We start from the raw sequence: 21,169 nt of genomic DNA on the forward strand, positions 1-21,169 counted from the left end.
TTTTTTTTACTTTAGTTCTGGAAATTTAAGAAATTTCTGTGTGTATAAATAAAAGAAGTCCTTACTGACAAGTTAACACCCAGATCAACCGCTTTGTCTGGAAACTTCATCCTGAAATTTTGACAGTGTATAGAATTTGTGACGTATAGCACCACTAAGGAAAGATTTTTGGAAGTTGGGCGGGAAAGGAGGAGAAATGGGGGTGGCAGTTATTCTTGTAAAATATCTACATTTCCGAAAATCTGAAGGGTAGACACATGAAATTTAGTATATGTACTTACCATTTAAATGATTCGACATGTGTTTCAATGGTTTTTGATATTTCCCCTAAAGAAGGGAAGAAAAAAGTGAGAAGAAAACGGTTGGGTTACAGTTGTTATAACAAGATGACCACATCTCGAAATCCCTTAAGGTTAGAAACATGGAATTTGGTATTTATTCTTTTTTTTTTTAAAAAAAAAAAATACTTAAATATGTGTTCAGCGTTTTTAGATATTTCATCTACAAGAGAGAGAGAGAGAGAGAGAGAGAGAGAGACAGAGAGAGAGAGAGAGAGAGAGAGAAAGAAATAACAAAGAAGAGAGTGGGGAGTTGCAGTTGTTAACATAAGATAATCGTATCTCGAAATTCCTTAAGATAAAATACATTACATTTAATATTTAGACTTTTCAAAGGCTAAAAATAAGAAGTACGAGGCTGTCTGCCTACTAATAGGGAGGGGGGGGGGGTGTCTGAAGGCTAAGTTCGCAGCTAGCCGAAGGTTAATTTATTAGGTACAAACAAATGGATATGACGAAATGTTAACATTTTGTGAATATTCATGCATCAAGAATCTATTTGGCCAGAAATTGGTAATTAGCATTGTAGTTATAAATTTATATTCTTTATTTCTCTTCTTCCGTTCTTGACATGTATTTCCTTATACTTGTAATTTCAAAACTTTTCTATTGTTGACTAACTTGCAGTACCGTCTACGTTTTCCAACTTTTATCAGTCTACTTAAATATTGTTTATTCATTTCACTGTTTGAAATTTTCTACACCGGTATTTATTGATATTGAGGGGGTGGTATTTTTTTTTTCAATAGCCCTGCACGCCGAATATGTTAAATATGGCCCTCAATGTCTGTTTGTGTTATAAATGCTGTGTGTTTTCAGTGTTCCTTGTATGAGTCCCATTTGTCGGATATTCTGACGGTGACGTTGGATCATGCTGGTGCAGTGGTAGCCGTTTCTATGTCTACTTCTCCGTCGATGTGTGAAGGGAGACCCACGCATGAGGAAGATCTGAAGAACTTCAATACAACGGTGTTTGTCCGTCACATGGAGCCAGGACCAGTGTAAGTGTCATTCTGGAAATTAAATTTTTAACTGTTTAATTTAATTAGGTACAGTCATTCTCTTGAAAAGTAATTTAGTTTGGAAGTTCTACATTGAAATTTGTAAATAGCACTCTTTGAAAGACAAACCTGCCTGATCTCCAAACGATAAAGAATATTCTAGAATGTTATTAGCGTTTAACGGATTTTTTTTTTTTTTTTTTTTGCAAAAATGAAACACACAGGTAATTAATGGATCTGATTAAACAAAATTATATGAGTATAAAACCTCATGCGTAATTTTCGAGGAAATAAGAAAAACTGTTTTATATTGAATACTTCGTACAGTTTACTTTTATATTGAGTACTTGAGACCAATACTTAATATACAAAGTGTTTAAAAAATCTGTCACAATATATTTGGGAATTGATTCTTCGCATAAAAATAAGAAAAAAAAGTTTGTATGGATTTGTGGTCAGAAGTGCATAGTTTCGTAGCTACAAATTGCCGAAAACGTGAAAAAATGAACTTTGAAGGTCCATAGTTCCACTACTATAGGACCGACCGTAGTCAGGTCAAGACATCGCTGAAGAACTAGTATGTGAACTATCCAAATGTCCATCTTTCAAAACCTTGGGTACTTGCACAATCATTTTTAAAGAGGTTGTTTGGGAGTACTTGATCACTCTCTACCTACCTCTCTGATGATGGGTGTTCAAGTATCGGAGCAGTCTTCGGCACCCTATAACCCTGAAACTATCCACTTTTGAGCACAGGTCCGTATGAACTTTTTTTTTCGTGTTTTGATGTGAGTAATCTGTTCTCAAAACATTGTGACACATTTCTGTAACAGAGCTCCTCCGTGGCTAAGCGGTTAGCGTACGCGCCTATGGAGTGGGAGGCCAGGGTTCGATTCCCGGCGGGAGCTCATGTGGTTCGGATTCCACGTTAATCAGTAGGTCCACGTCTCATATAGCCTCACTGCTGAACGGGACGTTAAACTCAAAATCAACTCAACTCAACACCTCAACATTTCTGTAACACCCTGTATATAATTTGGTGAAAGTTAAATTTCAGTGTTATTTTCATTTTTTATTCTTATTTTAAAGAACAATAAATATTTTAATGTATGAGTGTTTACATACTATTTGTATAATTCGTTACGTAACGGCTGTTTGTGCTTTTGATCTACTGTATGTGCTGACTGAAACCTTATGTCATGAAAAGACCTCATTACATGGAGCTTAGTAGACATGATTTCTTTCCATTCTGTTTATATAACTTTATTCCTGACCTTCGGAAAAAGATTTGAATCGCACATGGAGGACTTCACTCTACGGGTGGTTGGATAATTCAACCTAAACAAAAACTCAGTATAAAACGTAAAGAAAATTTCAATTTGGCGGACAGTCTTATAGTTGACCGTTATATCAGTTGTTAGTCTTAATATTCAAGTAGTAACCCTATCACCGCCAGTCTTTGACGATCTCGCGGCAAGTATCTAAGTTTATAGAGCGAGAGAAAATAATGTCGCTCTTCGTGAATCTATTCTTTAAAGCTGGACTTAGACTCCATAAACTTATACTATTAAATGCTAATATTGTTCATCATCGATATATCTGTGTAGTAGGATATATCGCTATTACCGATGCTTTGCAAAAAAAAAATTGGAACCAAGAACCATCACTGAGTTGTCTCCAAGTGACCGTAGAGGAGACTATTTTCTTCAGACTAAGAATATAGTGAATAAGAAAGATCTGTCTGTTAATTAGCTTAAGATAGCACATAGGCAAATGCATTTATACATACCATTATGTAAACATTAATTCAATAAGCTTTTAATCTTGAAGCTAGTGAGTCCTATTATATTCTCTGTGCTTGCTATACGATATTTGTTTTGGTAAAGAACAGATTATCTTATGGTGCAAATGTGAAAACCTCTAGCAATCCGTAAAATTAAGTAATTTTACCACGATAAGGCCTATTCACAATGGAAAGGGACCACGGTGGCTCAGTGGTAGAGCGCTTTGGTTCGACCCCTGGCTAAGTAATTTTGTGGTGTACAACATTGTGTCCGTGGGTTTCCTTGGTTCTCTCGTTTCCTCTAGCATTCTCATTCCGCCAATTCTTCCATCATTGTTTACTTGCCTTAAATCATCTGTTTCCCTTAACCTTAAGAGCATGATCGTGGGACGTTGAACTGAAAATAAACCCACGTTTCGTATTGTAATGGATTGTTTAGATGTTTTTGAAAATGTTAGAAAAGGAAGGAGTGGGTTTCGATAAGGGATTTTTATAATGATGATTCCAAGAACTTTAAAATTGTCTCGATAGTGGGGTAAACAGGTCAAAATATTTACTTGAACAAGGTGGATATTGAAGAAAAAACGCGCATGAAGAAGATTGTATGGGATCATTGAAACTTACGATCAATTTACTGTCAACATTTGGGTGCTTCAGTTAGTATAATTTCAGTTTTTAATTATTTATATATATTATATTACGTTATTAAGCACCGTACAAAATGTCTAGTGATTTGATTGTACTTGTGTATGTTTTCCAGGCCGGATACCGCAGCATATATCCAGAAGCAAGAAAAAGAGAAGGAAGCACGTGAGCGAGGGGAAACAAAAGACAATCGATCATTTTTCGCTAAATATGTAAGTGCGTTGGAAAGTTTTGTTTGGTCACTGCTACGATTTTCCTTTTATGTCTTGATGTGTGTGATATTTTTCGTTATACAGGTCATGATTTTTGGCTGGGATCGATTTATGTAATTTCTTTGCATTTTTCATTTTGTTCTTATTTTTTTACTAAAACTGTTTTAACCTTTTAAAAGAAGAAAAAAGATCTTATTTCACCCTGTCACTTTCGTACTGATTTATATATGTATTTTGTAGCTAATTTTAGAATTTTTATGTGTGTTTTGAAAGTAGTAATAGATTGTTTTCTAACTGATACACGAGGAAATTTTAATTTATTGATGAATGTGTTTCACGTTTCGTTTGCAGTATTATGAATTTTTAGTTTTTATCATTTGTAGAGAATCTTGTTATGAACGGATCTGTACTTAACTGTAATATAGAGATTGAGATATGTACTTTTATTTCTTTCTTTTTTTTTAAAAAAAATAAACTTTTATGTGATAGTTTGTGCATGTTAGTTATTCCGAGAAGTTATTGATTCTTGCTACTCTCTCTCTCTCTTTCTGTGCATTATGACAGTACAGTCTTGTTAAAGTAAAATGCTGTTTATCCTATATTTGAGATCTTTCTGATTTCATATATATAAGCAAAATATGAAATCTTTTGAGTTTAACGCCCCACGATTATACTTGTTAGACTAAGGGAGACGATGATTAAAGCAAGGGAATGATAATGGAAGAATTGGTAAAATGAGAAAGTGGAAGGAAACGGAAGTAGCCTGAGAAAACCCAGGAGAACGATGTTGTCACCACAAACTTACTTGTCCGGAGTTCGAACGAAGGACACCACGCACCAGAGGTAAGCGCCGTACCACTGAGCAATCGTGCCCTCCTTCATATATAAGGTATTTTGATAAGGAAGTTTCTAATTAACGATTATGGATTTAATTATGATAAAATTACTTTTGATACAATTATAGCTACGAATGCATACGCTCTTAAAGATGGCTGCTATAAAAATGAAATCTAAGACTGTACTTTCTGTGTATACGTGGGTCGTTCAATATATAACTTTTCCTGCGATGTAAAATATTTATTTTTTAAGTTGCATGAAAAGCCAGAGCCCTGATTTTTTGCAAAGGGCTTGGACAGATATATATGTCTGAACTCAATGGGGATTATGTGGAGAGGTGAAGAAGAACCCACCTATACATGTATGTATAGTTTACAAATATATATCTTTTTTTTTATACAGCTTGGGGAAACTTATATATTGAACGACCCACGTACTTTTTGTAATGCAAGTATCTATGGTTCTTACTCATTCTTCTGTATGTCTTTTAGGTTTCGCTAACATTTATTAGGTTATAGCATTGAATATTAAAAGTAATACACTAAACTTCTTTTGTAGAGAATGTGTAATTTGGTTTTCAGTCATAATTTATGTCTCATCTTTGACTGGGTTAGTTTTTATAGAAAGAGTGAAGAAGTAGTTGACTTGTTATAAATTAGATAGTATGGAATAACTGACAATTAAAAAAAATAAGTAGATACATTAATTATGAAAACTAATGTCAATTTGGTTAAATAAGTCTGTTTGCCTCTTGCATTATTTCTATTGTTGCCAGGTACAATTTTATGGCATAAAAGCTAAATGTCAGAAAGATTATATTGGTTTTTAATATTGTAAAACTTTACAAAGATTATCAACAAAACCTTCTTGTTATTTAGTTTCTGATGCACCAAAATTGTACCAACATATGAAGCGTCCGAACTGTTAAAAATAATAATATTGACGGTAGTCGTTTCAGCGACTACTTCTTGTTTCCGTCAGTATCAATCCTACGTTACTTCAGGGATCACATTATCGGTAACGTCCCTGCACTGTGGAAACAGTTTATATCAACTATGAATTTACTTGTTTACTTTAGAAATAACAATTGTTAGGTTATTCTGATTTTTCATCGTTGTCTTGCCTTTCCTTTACCGGTATTCAGTCTTGATGATTTAAGAAGCGGTGTTTTTTATATCTGTACCCAAAATTTCACAGCTTACCAGAACATTAGTTCAGAATAGTGACTATTTGCTTGATTTTTTGTGGTGGACAAACACCGTGCTCGTGGGTTTTCTCGGGGTTCTTCCGTTTCCTCCCACTTCATTCATTTCACTCATCTCTCATCACCGTCTCCTTTAGCCTACCCGGCATAACCGTGGGACGTTAAACTTAAAGATTTCATTTCATATTTGCTTGATTTAACTATTGTGTTTATTCTGATCTAAGCGATCTAAGCGAAAATGTGTTACAGACTAATTTGAAAAAAGGAAAATAAACTGTCCTTACTTCAATCACAGTATTTATTGGAGGACATCGTATTTGACTAGTTTCTTTTAATATAATTATACGCTCCGTGGTTAATAAGAGTGTAATTGTTGTGTGAACAAGTCAGTGTCCATCAAAAACTGCTAATGTTTTCCTTTGAGATTTAAACACAGTCATTTTTTCACAGTGAGTACGAGCTGTGTCCGGAAAGAAGTACCGTTTTGAAAAAAAATATACTAAAACAGGTTTGTTCAAGCCAAATCTGTTTCTACATGTAATAGCACACCTTAAACTATTTTTCTACATAATTTCCATCAATGTTCAAATACTTGTTATAGCAGGTAACCAACGTGTCCAAACCTTCCAAACCTTCCTTAAAGAAACTTCCCGCCAGTGAAGACAGCCATAACCTCACAGTTTTTGTCGTTGTCCCGCGAGCTCGCGCTTCAGGTGCAGAAACAAATAGTAGTCAGACGGCGCCAAGTCGAGGCTGTATGGTGGGTGGTCAAACTACTTACAACTGAGCATTCTTCTCCTTTTGTTTTGGATTGCACACTGGCGCTGCGGTGGCGTTAAAACGAAATGGTGCGTACTTGCCTGACACTGGGGGGATGTTTTGTTGAGTAAGGTTTGGACAAGTTGGTCACCCGGTAATTGCTTGAACATTAGTGGAAACTATGTCGAAAAATAGTTGAGGGTGTGCTCTTTCATGTAAAAATAAATGTAACTTGAACAAATGTTTTTTTTTAAGTTTTTTTTTTAACTTACTTACTTTCTGGACATGACTCGTACACACTTTATTAACACTCCATATCCAAAGCCGCAGTAGAACTCGGAAGATGTTATTAATGCAAATGGGCGAAGCCTGAGTCTAACACGGTAATAGTGTAGCAGATTCAACCCACCAATATCAACAAATGTATTTCTCTTAAAATATAATGTTTAAGGATTTATTTGCATCCTATTAGTTCATTCAGTAATTTGAAAAATGAAATGAAATCTTTGAGTTTTACGTCCCACGGATATTCCGGTGAGGTTAAAGGAGACGGCGATGATGAGTAATGAATGAAATGGTGGAATGAAGAAAGTGGAAGGAAACGGGAGAACCCCGAGGAAACCCACGCACACGGTGTTTGTCCACCACAAAGTTCACTTGGCGGGGCTGGGATCGAACCCGGATTAAGTAATTTGAATTTTCAGTATAATTTTAGACCTGCCAGCGAAAATAATGTTAGTGGCAAACAAACAGGTTTATCGTGAGTGATGGAAGCCTTCATAATTAACATTTCCTTTTTTTAAAATTTTATTTTTATTTATTTATTTATTAATGTTAAATACTCCCATTTTATCTCATTTATGACCAGTCTAGCCTTTCCTCACCTTTACTATAAAAACTAATCCAGCCGTAGGTCGTGGCTAATGACCGAAAATTCGATTGCATATTCTCAACAAAAGAAGCTTAAAGTGACTGTTGTCTCTTTATAATTCCTTATCTTCATGCTTAAAAATACTCATTGAATATCGCCATCGTCATATTTTCAATGATGTACCATTTAATTTATTACTCAGGCGTAACATTTTCGAAGGCCAACCAAAGGAGGCAGCTTTCCACTGGGAAGCAGGTTCTCATAAATGATTACATTGAAATTCCTGTATAATTAAGATTAATTGAATGGCTATTTCGCGGATTTGAAATGAAATGAAATATTTCAGTTTAACATCCCACGATTGTGCCCTTTTAGGCTAAGGGAGGCGATGATTAAGGCAGGTGAATGATGATGAAAAAATTGTTGGAATGAGAAAGTGGAATAAACGGGAATACCCCGAGAAAACCAACAGACACGATGTTGTCCACCACAAACTTACTTGGCCGGGATCAAATCATGGACCACACACACTAGAGGCAAGCGCTCTATCACTGAGCCACGTGCCCCCTATCTCACGGATTTTTGTTGGATGTTGTCCTGATTTCGATTTCTGGTTAAAGATTTTTTGGTTTTGTTCCAAGATCGTGCGACAATAAGGAAGTGTATGAACTAAGAAGCATCAAACCCTGGCCCCGAAAGACGAATATGTCATTGGAATCCGATGTGCTGGCCACACAATATCTATTTGCGGCTCGCGATAGCTTCTTATTGATTGTCGCGCCACGGAGTTTTAGCGTCTAATATGAGGTAACATCTCAACTTTTTCATTTCAACTTTTCTTCCCAATGTAGTCATTCGATAAATCGTGAATTTGATAAAACTTGTTTTACCAAACTGACAACTTCGTACCTGGCGTTTGAAATATTTTGTTTTTATTGTTTTTCAATATATTGTTATCTGTTTTATTTCCCCTATTTATTGTTGTAAGGTTTGTTTAACCGTTCTATTCTTTTATCGTGCAGCGTTTTTATATTTTTTTAAAAATAAGTTTTGGTAGCCCGTATTATTTGGTTAGTTGTCTTTATCCCGACGGGAACAAACGACCATTTTGCCGACGTTCCCATTCTCTCCTATTAATCAGTGAATCAGTTTTCTTATAGTATAATTTGTTAACAATTTAGTAATCTAATATACAGAGATCTTTTTCATACCTAAAGGAAATTAAAACCTTACAAGAAGCTCGAAAAGGGTTGAGCTGACTTTAAGTTGGGCGATCTGTAGTTAGCACTACAGGTGTCCAAACTCAGCTATAGAAGTGAATAAAAGCCAGAACCTAAGTGAGTGAGCACTAGCCTCATTATTCATAGCGATTGTGAGACAATGGTAACGTGAGAATCATTAAGATTAGAAAGCGTGAGCGTCATAAAGAATAGTTTCCATGAGCCTGTGCGAAGCCTGTCATAAAGGATAGTTACCCCGAGCCTGTGCGAAGCGTATGTCATAAAGGATAGTTACCCTAAACCTGTGCGAGGCCTACGTCATAAAGGATAGTGATCCTGAGCCTGTGCGAGGCCTATGCCATAAAGGGTAATTACTCTAAGCCTATGCGAGGCGTATGCCATAAAGAATAGTTACTTTGAGCCTTTGCGAAGCCTGTATCAAAGGATAGTCACCCTGAGCCTGTGCGAGGCCTGTGTTATAAGGGATAGTTACCCTTAGCATGTGCGAGGCCTATGTAATAAAAGATAGTTACCCTTAGCCTGTACGAGGCCTATGTCAAAGAATAATTACTCTGAGCCTGTGCGAGGCCTATGTCATAAAGGTTAGTTAATCTGAACCTGTGCGAGGCCTATGTTAAAGGATAGTTACCCTGAGCCTGTCATAAAGAATACTTAGCCTGAGCCTGTAAGTCCCGTTTCAAAATGATCATTTCCGACAAGTGCGGAGCTATGTTAATATCATTGAGTACGGTGTTCCCGTAAATACTGTCTCGAATTATCAACATTACCTAGTCTTACTTCTAATCTTTTAATAGTCTGAAACTATTTTAATTATTATATATTATGTTTTCAACTGTGTCCTATCATGTTAATGGAGCAGAAATTTCTGGAGTTAACTATTTTTTAAAAATTTGTTTTAGATTTTGGTTTTAGTAAAATGTAAGTTGTGGTCATAGTAGAAAATTAACATTTTTGTTTTATGTAATTAAAATATAGTTAAGATACTGTATGTTGCACTTTTTAGACAATAATGGCATGCACATATTTGCTTGTATATGTTTGTATTATGTCACACTGCTGAAGAAACTTGTCAGTTATAAATGCATAGTGAATACTAATTGTGGAACTTTGTAGCTGTATTGTTGAATGGAACGTGTCATTTATTAACATACGTAAAAAAGGCATATAAAGATATAGTTTAGACAATCGCCGGAAACAGTATATACTTTCTTCTGGGAGGCAGGTTGCTCTCAGATAAGCATAAGTAACACGCTATGGGGAATTATTCTATTTATTCTTATAGGAGATGAGATTTTTTGCTAGAATTGTTCACCAATACCAGAACTTCAAAATCGAGTCAACATTTTCCACTTAAATGGGGTCGATGTTTTTAATGAGCCTTCTCGATAAAGCCCTATCGCGGAATTCTTTCCCAGACCTTTCTCCCTGGTCACTCCATCTATTTCCTAGCTTTTGGCGTGGGAAACCCGGCCTCGATTCCCGGCGGGAGCTCATGTGGTTCGGATTCCATGTTAATCGGTAGGTCCAAGTCTCATATAGCCTCGCTGCTGAACTGGACGTTAAACACAAAATCAACTCAACCCATCTATTTAGTTGGTCTCTTCCCATCCATTTCTATCGCTACCACTCTTCTGACCACATAGAGGTTTGTTCTTCTCATTAGATAGCCATACCACTGGAGTCTACTTTCTTGGAACTTCCCATAGCCTTTGTTGTTCCCCTTACTCTTCCATTCTTCACTTTCTCTCTTCTTGTTATGCCACATATTCAGCGCAGCATTATCTTTTCGCTAACAATCAAACTTTTTTCGTGTGGCTTCTTTATTGGCCATGTTGGGAGTATGATGACTCATTTTTAGAGCGCTTACTTTTGGTGCGTGGAGTCCCTGGTTTGATTCCCGGCTAAATAAGTTTGTGGTGGACAACATCGTGTCCTTGGGTTTTCTCGAGGTTCTCCCGTTTCCTCCTTTATTCTCATTCGACCGATTATCCTATCATCATTCACTTGCTATGATCATTTGTCTCCTTTAGCCTAACGGGCATAATCGTGGGCTGTTAAGCTAAAAGAAAGGAAGATTTGTTGGCCATGTTTTTGTGCTCCGTAAATCATTGCTGGGCTAACCACTGTTTTGTAAATAATTCCTTTATTCTTTCCCGTAATTCTCCGATCACAAAGAATGCCATATACTTTCTTCAAATTTCACCATCCTTCGTGCATTCTGTACGATATTTCCTCATCAAAATCGTCATTCTTAGCAACAGGTGAATCCAAATATTTAAAAATTTTCACGTCATTCAATTTTACTTCTGACAGCCTTACTTCTCCATTTTCTTTTTAAATTGGACTTTGAGATATTCCGTTTTCTTTCTACTAATTTTTGGGGCTCTGTTTTCCAGAGACGGGGGTTGCCGTGGCTGAGTGCTAGAGCTCAGAGTTTCACCTCTGTGCATATGCTTTCTGTTCGATTCCAGCTCGCGCTAAGAACTTCTGGTGGACAAACCCGTGCGTGAGTTTTCTAGGGGTTCTCCCATTTCCTCTCACTTTCTTCATTCTACCATTTTATTCATTTCTTATCATCCCCGTTTCCTTTAGCCTAGGCGGCATATGCGTGGGACGTTAAACTTAACGATTTCATTTTTTCCTTCCTCTAATTTTTACTTTCCTTTCAAACGTCTTTCTTATTTGCATTGAAAAGTAAAAAATGGTCGGCAAACGTCATATATCAGGGGCTTCATCTCTCACATGTTTGAACAGAATTGTCTGAAAATTAAATTTTACTTTTGGGAATACTCCATTAACATGACAATACTCAATATTTCAACTATTGTGTGGTACAAATCGTACCAATGGTTTGCATTGCTGAGAGAAATGATGCCACGATGCATCTGTAATGTGATCATTCCACTTCTTCAAGAGTCGGGCATGCCTTTGATATACGGCATCCAAGTGGGAGAGCCTTGAAAAATTTGAACGCATTTCGGTGATTCGGATTCCACTTTAAACTGTAGGACCACGTCTCATATATCGTCGGTGCTGAAAGATGATGTTGAACTCCAACCAGTTTTCATCTTCTAAGAACCGTGAACCATGTGTTCTATTTCGTGTATGTCCTAATATTAAAGTATAACTTGCTTACTACTAGAGGAAATTTCTATTCTTTAGGGATGAGATACTAAAATGAAAAACATACCAATGGGTAAAAGCATAATCTCAAATGAGGAAAAGAATTTAAAGCGTTCACTTTCCAGATTTTTTCTTATATCTTTTGTTTCGCAATTATTTTTTTAAAGTGAGGGTTCTTATGTCCACAATAAACTCAAGCACGCTTCAGAACGTCACGGCTTCTCTCAAGGTTACGCTCTGTTTAGGTATCAGAAGATGTTATGAGGACCATACGGTGGTTATTTTATTTTGAAAGCGGCTGTCTTTTGTTCATTTACTGTTTAGAGAAGAAGAAATTTTCCTCTTTCAAAAGTGAGAGAGGTTAGTTAATTAGACGCACGGAGTGAAAAATAGTCTCTGATTATTCTTTCTTTTTTTCATTTAGTTTGTTTGTTGTAGGAAAATGTCAACACCTCTTTCTTTAATTTGAGTGAATTATTGAATTATTGTAAACATTGGACAAATAGGCGAAATGTACTAATAATCTGTTAACAATAGTCTTAAGGAGTTAATGTGTTATGGCAGCAAGATTTCAGCTTATTTTTTTCTCATATGTCATTGTATATAACTATCATTTACTCATTTATCATGCTTTATAACAGCACTACACTGCACTGCGTTGTATACTGCATTTTAGTTGTGTTTGTAGCTTAGTATAAGTTTAAATTGGTTATTAATACGGACTTAGTGTGTATGTGTATCGCCCATTTAGAAGTAATTACTAGTAAGTAAAATCAAAATGTTACAGAACTGAAGTAAGAAAACTAACGATCATGCTGTTAGTAGAAAGTACCCTCGCGTGGGTAAATTTCTTATTACGCTTTTTATACTAATTTGAGAATGCTGAATCCAGAGGAACTATTATTAAACATACCTGTCCATGGGATCACGAAAAAAAAGACCTCAAAATTTTGATAATTATATATATTTATATCTAACGTTTGGAATATTTTTTCTCGTGACCCCGTGGAGGAATATGTTTAAAACTAAAACACAAAGAGTGAAAAACTAAATGGCTGGACCAGGTCTTGAACTGAGTATCTGGGACATACCGTACCGATGCGTTAACCACTACGCTACCTAGAATAGCCACCCACTCTCTTAGTCCTAAAGTCGGGCTCCCCACTCAGACGATATGCCTTGTATCACAGCCTAGCTGCTATGCTTGGACAATCGTGTCCAATATTGAGAACACCTTTTGACGGTTGTAACTTCATATGTATTAATGAAAGGAGGAAAGAACTGAGTTACACTCTTCCTTTCATCTCGGGTACGAGTACCGGTCCAATCATTCATTATTCCCCTCATTGTGTGTTATTGAATTGGCACCTACAAAGGATCTGGTGTGTGAAAATAAGTTTAAATTAATTGTTCCCTCCTTTCGTTAGTATATATGAAATTACAATCGTCAAAAGGTGTTCTCAGTATATAGACACTGGGTTGTCCAAGCACAGCAGCTAGGCTATAGTACAAGTCATATGATCTGAGTGGAGAGCACCGACTTCAAGAGTGAGAGAATGTGTGGCTGTTCTTGGAAGTGGATTGAGTAGCGTAGTGGTTAACGCATCGGCACGGTAGGTCCACTCATTCACTTTTTCACTCTGCGTGTTATAGAATTCGCACCTACAGTGTGTAAAAAAATTCGGTTGTTTCCTCCGTTCATTAATATATATATATACTTATAGTTTCATTGCATTCAGTTTCCTCAAATGAGTATAAAAAGGGACAACTAGGAATTTATCCAAGCGTGTCATTTTGTGCTATCGACATGATCGTTAACTCTTTCAGTGCACATAGTGTCCCATAACGTAAGTTGAAGCCATAGGTAAAATATTCATCTCTCAGTGTTGAAATATTGTGTTCAAATATAGTCGCGTTTAGTGTTGTTCAAAGCTAAAGAAGTCTCTTTAACCTCTAAATACAGAATGAACGATATCTGGAGTAAAATTAGTTAATAAAGTGATGGAGTGCATACCTAATAATAATAATAATAAAAGTTTAGTACTTACCAGAGCACCCAAATAACAATTCCATAATTAGGAAAACTAGAGAAAACAGGAACAAGAGAAATAATGAATAAAGCCCTTGTGGGTTTTTGCGATGGCGTAAGTTATGTGAGTAATAATTAACTTGTGTAAAGTAAGGTCCTCGTAAAAGCAGCACATGGCCATATTTATAAAGGAATGCTTAAAATTTTTAAATTTCAGAATATTGGATAAAATGAAGGATTGGATTCTTTAGAGAATCGGAAAATACTGATGATGGTGCCTAAGACGGGAAAAAGAGCGTAGTCACGCGGCAGGAATGACGCCGTTTGGTATTTGTATTCGTTGAAATGTATAAAATAATTTAATGTGAGCTGCCTAAAGTAACAGTGGCTCGGGGTGGTGTGCCAGGGACTTGACACTAGTAGTTTTCTAATTAATCAGTCAGAGGTTTCTCCAGTAGCGAACTAGGCAACATTTTTCTCTCCGTGAGTGCCGAGTTCGAATACACATTGCATTACAATTTCCATTAGTCTTCATAGTGGAAACACATGTCTTTAGATAAAAAGAAGCAAGCACTTAAGTTAACTAACATTTCCGTATAATGAAATTAAGACCTAACTATTAAAAGTTAAAGTTTGTTTACCTTGAGGTACGTCGTGACGTTTGAAAAAAGCTGCGATATTTTATTGACTTTATTTGTGTCAACTGTAACAAGCATGTTATTACTCCGGGATTATTCCCTGGATGCATCTTGTCGCGTATCTATTTTTCTTCTAATGTGTAGGAAGATATATATTAATTACTCAAAGTCAAAATTAATAGCTTTGTAAGCGTGCCCGCCTCTGAACTGAAATAATTTAATTTAATTGAATCGAATACATATACTGATTAGTTTAATCGAAACACTCCTAAAAAGAAGTATAACGTACCAGATTAATATGGCGGTGTATCACTTTTCGCTCTCAGAACAACTCTCAGGCAATGTGGAATTGAGTCACAGAAGTCGTGAGTGGTAAAGAGTGGATTTTTTTTTCTTTTAATGTATTACACCATTTTCCGTGCAGTGGATCACTCGGGTGAGGTTAGATTTACATCGAAGTTACACCACCCGAGCGTGACGTAGTGTTACGTGGTATTATCATGAGGGCAAAAGTGGAATAAAATGAGCCCTGTGGGGCTTCTAACCCCCTTCGTTCGCTGACGCTTGCTCAGCTATGTTTCGTAACATAAGTAAATATTTTTTTATTAATAAAGTTGTTTGTGCAAAGTGGACTAATTATCACGTGACATTACGTCACGACCGGATGTTACAACTTCAATTTAAATTTAAGTACACCCGGATCATTCAGTTCAGTTTCGTGAGAGAGGATGGAATCGGAAATCTAGACGAGATTCGTATCACTAAAACGGACCACAGATGTTCAGTTTTCAGGTCCGGGGTTTGGTCAATTCAACTTTATCTCGATCTTCCTCAAACAACTCTTCAACAGCTCCAGCTGTATAAATGGCGCATTATCTTCCAAGAATACAAGGTCATTGTCCGGAAACAACAACAAGACAATAAGGTGCACGTGGTCCCTCAAAATGGCAACATAATCACGGGCAGTGAGGCGGTCGGTAAGTGTCAGCATAACACCCACAGAAAACCAAGATATTGCGGCCTCACAGCATTACAGAACTGCTGCCATATTTCACTGTTGTGCGTGGATTTGTTTTGATTGATTTGTTAAGTTTAGAATTCTTTTTAAGCAGCCAAACTATATAAGACGTTTTAGTTACAGTTTAACGTGGGATCCGAACCACATGAAATCCCACAGGAATCGAACCCGGATCTCTCACGCCAAAGGCGCGTACGCTAATCGCTTAGCCATGAGGGAGCTCTGTTGTGCGTTGACACTACGGATCATATGCTTATTTGGGTATCCGCTGTACATAAACACGGCCCGTGTGTTGAAGTAAGGTGAACCATGACTCATCAGACATTGGGTGGAATGAATAAAATAGAGCCTAGACTCTGCTCACTTGAGATGAGCATGCTCTATTCGTGAGCAAACTCTAAAAATTTCTTATGAATAAAAACTATCAATAGTTTTGAGAGCTTACTCTTGCAGAAGCCGAGCATGCTCATAGAGGTTGCTCCTGGCAATATCCTGGCAATTTCATTTCTCCTTTGTTGCCCACGTTTTCTCACGCGCGGGATGCCCTCGTTATCCTCTTCCATGTCGTCATCGTCTTCAAACGCTCTCTCAACAATGTAAAACTCGCCGTCTTTCAGATATTTAGCCACATTATCAAGGACAAAACAGGCTAGAATCACCGAAGGCACTTTGTTGGTCACCAATCGTATTTTATTTTCCAGTATAGGGAATCGCTGTTTGACTTGACCGAAGCATCTTTCTATTATAACTCGTTCTCCTTTGAAGCAGTTGTTGAATTCTCTTTCTCCTTCTGTAGCTGGATTTTGGAAAGGAGTCATAAGCCAAGGAGCAATGGCGTATCCAGAATCGCCCAGAAGCAAGGCTCCTGACCTGTTTTCTGTCATGATTACACGAACAGCTGAATTCATCCATATTCGGGAGTCGTGCACCGAACCTGACCAGAAAGCATCAACGCTCGTGAATTCCTCGTTACAATTACAAGTGGCTTGAACATTCAAGGTGAAACGTCCTTTAGATTTATGTACTCCTCCGCGTATACATGAGGTCGTTTAATTTACATATGTGTGCAATCGATGACCCCGATGGCAAAGGGAAAATTGTATTTTTGGCGCCACTTATTCATTTCTGCCTGCTGTTCAGCAACAGTTGTTGGGAACTTTATTCACAGGGGAGCCTTTTCGATTATTTTGTCTAGAACATTTGCAAATGTCACGGACACCGTACTCTGATCCACACCTATATCCTCCCCTACCCCACTTTGAAACCCTGGATCACTCAAATATAAAAAAAAATTCGCATTCTCTGTTCGTTAGTAAGTGCCCCGCCTCGAGTTTCATTTGTTGCACCTAGGAAATAATCACTTAACCACTCCACGTTTTCTTGATCAAAGCGATCGGAGTTTTATAGTCCACTTCCCACGTGTTTCTGCGCTCCTTGTATATTTTACGTCGTTGTAAATTCATGCAGCCATTTTCACAACACACCTTCACTGCACGGCTTGAGTCAGCTAATGAGGTGACTCCAGATTTTTGGCGACAGTAATCCGAAGTGCGAGCACGAACTCGTTTTTATTCATATGAAATGTGAGCATGCTCGATAGTTTTCAGACCATGCTCCAGCACTGAGTAACCTCTCCGTGAACATGCTCTCTTTGCTCCTCTTTATTCATACCAAAAGGAGTAAACTCCACAAATACTGGAGCATGCTCACCTTGCTCCACTTTATTCATAAGACCCAATATCACACGTTTCCAGTCATCAATGGTTTCGCCCGTGCAACCTTTTCCCATGTGCCCATGTCACGAAACTTGCAGCGGACTGTGATTATCGACATAGGCTGTAGGAAGTCCTGCTTGAGTTTGTCTGTCGTGTGCACCGCAGTTTCACGACTGTTTTGAGTGACAAACCGCTTTAGTACTTGGCGAAACTCAGAGGGTTTTCATCCGAACACTGGTCCTTTTCCCCAACATGGTTTTGCCGTTAGTTTTATAGGTCGCCATTACCATGGACATGGTCTCTCGCTACACACGCAGTGCACTTACCACTTTCGTCTCGTTCGCACCACATAATCGTGCGCCACACTTAGTTCTCTTTGAAAATCAGAAATCGCCTATTTTACTCTTTCATTGTCTGCTCAGTTCATACTGCTGTTCTACTGTTCCCCACGTACAAGTACAGAGTTTGCCTTAAGAATTACCACTTGACCGTTGCCATTCCAGACATATGACGTTCTCCCAACTCTAGGTGTTTCCACTGATAATTATATGCATAAGGCGACTATCATTGTTTATCGAACTAACAGTGTTCCCATATCCATCGACATTGAAATAAATATAGTTGTGAGTCATTTGCTATAATTCGATAGTAAGTTAATCTTATTAAATCGGGACCAATAACTTAAATATGCGTAAAGGTAGCTTAGATAAGTAGTGACACTACATCATCATAAATCATAAGAAAATACTATACTTTCCAATATTGCACCAAAATTTCCGTAGCTGTCAAATTATTGAACGCCTCACAATGTCTATCTACTTCAATATTGATGGAATGGAAACATTGTTATTTTGATAAACATAGATGAATCCCCCCTTTTATTGAGTGTATAGTATTTTATAGTTTAAGTTATGCCATTTTAGAAGAGATCAAGCTTACAGAGTTATTAATTTTGACTATAAGTGATAAGGGTTACCCCCCCCCCCCCCACACACACACACTTTGTACATTAGAATAAAAATACAATAGGAATACAACGTAGAAACTGGATTAAGTTGGCTAATAACAAAAGTCAATGGAGAGCTTTTGCGAACGCGGCATTGATCCTCTGGGTTTCATAGGCCATAGAGTTAGTTAGTTTTGTGCATTAGAAGAAAGAAAGAAAAAAATAGACAGTAAGTAGCCGTTCAAGAAATAACTCCCGAGTAATAACACGTTTGTCATTGTCGACAGGAACAAAATCAAAGAAATATCGCAGTTCTTTTCAAGCGTTGCGTCGCACCAGCCAAGTAAACAAACTGACTTTTGATAGAAAATATTGCGTTGAAATTTATACCTTAGTGCAAAATATATCTAATTTACACTAAAGAGAATGCAGTTTTGTTACGCACTTTGATATGACTATACTAATATATATTATATATATATAGTATATATATAATATATATATATATATATATATATAATTAGTGCATAATTATGAAAACCATTGTACTCTTTATCGTTTTTATCATATATATAGGGTATTTCAGAATTCCCATAAAATCGTCTTCTTCGTGAAATGGTGCTACAAATGGAAGAAATGGGGTGGGAGATGTTAAGCTTGAAATATCTAAGGTCATTACGGAAAAGCGTCCCAAATGCACGTTCTCCTTCATATATATATTCATTATTAAATGCTTGATATTGAACACTTAAATAATAGTACAAATGAAGTAGACACTTTTAAATATAATATACAAACCGTATTTTATAATTATTGATAAATATTTTAGTTGGTTTTGTAGGTAATTTCAAGAATTTTTATCAGCGTAATACATTTATATGTCATCTATAACCCGGCACACATCAAGCCGTACGATAGTCGAATTCGTTCCGAAATTTTCTTATCAGGAAATGTTAAAGCTGTCAATAGCAGTGGTGGTGCGTTGTTTCATCCCGTGGCACAATTGTTTTCGTGCTGTAGTCGTAGGTATCTTGCCTCATCGGGATACTGTACGATAACGCAGAGAGTGAAAACTTGACTGCCTGGATCGGGACTCGAAGCAGGGACCTGCTCTCATCTCGGACTAATGGTTGGATCTAGAGAGCATCGACCTCGAGAGTGAGAGTAGTGTTCTGGGAAGCGGACTGGGTGGTGTAGTGGTTGACGAATCGACACGGTGTACCGGAAGTCCCAGGTTCGAGTCTCTTTCCAGTCAGTCACTTTTTCACTCCTTGCGTTACAATTCTCACCTATAGAGGATTTGGTGGGTAAAATAAAAAAATCGATTGTTTCTTCCTTTTATTAATATATACAGTACGATAGTTCGTTCTAAGTTGTTACAGGGCGATAGTAACCAGGTTTGTTCGCTTTATTTCATTCGTAAAATTCACTTTTCGGTTGGATTAGCGGCAGTCAGTCTTGTTTAAGTAATCACGTGATTCAACAGCTGATGCTGCCATCAGATTGAACTTTCGCATTTACACATATTGGATGTGCACCCCCTTCCCGTTGGTCTTGTAGGTAGTACGTGCACCTTTGATACACTTGGCCCCGGGTTTGATTCCTGGTGAGAGAGCATTAAAATTTGTACGCATTACGGTGTTTCGGTTTTTATCTAAAACGTCTCATATAGTCTCGTTGTTGGAAACAAAATATTGCATTTATCTATTTGACAGTTTCTGTTGTATATGCTATTTTAAAGTGTCAGTTTCATTTGTACAGTAGTTAACCGTGTATGTTTATGTAAGTATAGGAGAGTTAAGAATGGGCGATACCTTAAAGAAAAAATCAGAGTGTAATTGTGGATATGTTATTTCTTGTTTTTCCAGTGGATGTACATTGTTCCAGTGTTGATATTCGTAGTTCTGTCAGGGGCGGCTAACCCAGAGGGTGCTGGTGGTCGGTAGTTCAGCATGTGAAGGTGGTTAACAGTGTGGGTTGTTAAGAATAGAAACAAAAGTCATTGAATCCGTGCACTCCCTTGGTGACACCATATGGACACAATCCTCAGGCCCGTTCACGCAAATTCAGCTTTCTAATGCTGCATGTTGCAAACATAATAGTTAAATGTGGCTTTGTAATTCTCAAAGGGACAGTGTGAAACTGTTATTGTAGAGGGAACTTTTACAGAATACCAAAGGTAACGAATATCCAGTAATTTTGGTGATAGTTTTTTTTCTTAAACAATGTAACATTTTTTTGTGATAGCACATGTGGTACAGTAGAAGCACATGCACATCTTGTGTGTGGTATATTCATGTGTTGATATCTCAAGCGTTGTGTGTACATTTTTGAGTGTCAGCTGGTGTGTGATGCGTATTATTTAATTGTTATAAATTATATAAAAGTGTTAAAATGTTAGATCAATTTCCTTATGTTGAAGTTACGTTAATCTTTAATACAATAAAACAGTATACCATATTAAATTGCTTTTAATGTGTAATATGTTACGTCGTGTAAGGTAGTTTTATAAAAGTCTGAATCCAGTAGAAGAACTGAGGAATGAAACATTACGTTTATGCGAAACGAACTCCACACATGCCTGCCGCAACTTTTCAGTGTTCCACCATGTTTCAAGATGCTTGAATTTTCAACAGGTAAGGATCTAGAGCAGTGGTCGCCAAACTTACGAAGCTTTTGAGTTACCGTACCGTTTTTAAATCCTACTGTGAGCTGTCAACCAAAAGAAGTACCAACTTTTTATTAAAAATGAAATCTTTGAGTTTTACGTCCCACGGTTATGCCGGTTATGCTAAAGGAGATGGTGAAG

At 37.1% G+C, this 21,169-nt stretch overlaps 1 protein-coding gene across 1 annotated transcript in view; it reads left to right on the top strand.

Moving 5' to 3' along the window:
- The window catches only part of EMC10 (ER membrane protein complex subunit 10), a 41,772-nt gene extending 20,947 nt beyond the window's left edge, over positions 1-20,825 (top strand). Inside the window, exons 4-6 of the mRNA XM_081739084.1 lie at positions 1,158-1,339; positions 3,883-3,979; positions 20,229-20,825. Of these exons, the coding sequence (XP_081595210.1) occupies positions 1,158-1,339; positions 3,883-3,979; positions 20,229-20,306 (357 nt within the window). The 3' untranslated portion in view covers positions 20,307-20,825. The remainder of the gene's footprint in view (positions 1-1,157; positions 1,340-3,882; positions 3,980-20,228) is intronic.
- The last annotated feature ends 344 nt before the right edge of the window (positions 20,826-21,169 follow it).

The sequence above is a fragment of the Thermobia domestica genome, chromosome 14, assembly GCF_964235325.1.
Source record: "Thermobia domestica chromosome 14, izTheDome1.hap1.1, whole genome shotgun sequence".
NCBI lineage: Eukaryota > Metazoa > Arthropoda > Insecta > Zygentoma > Lepismatidae > Thermobia > Thermobia domestica.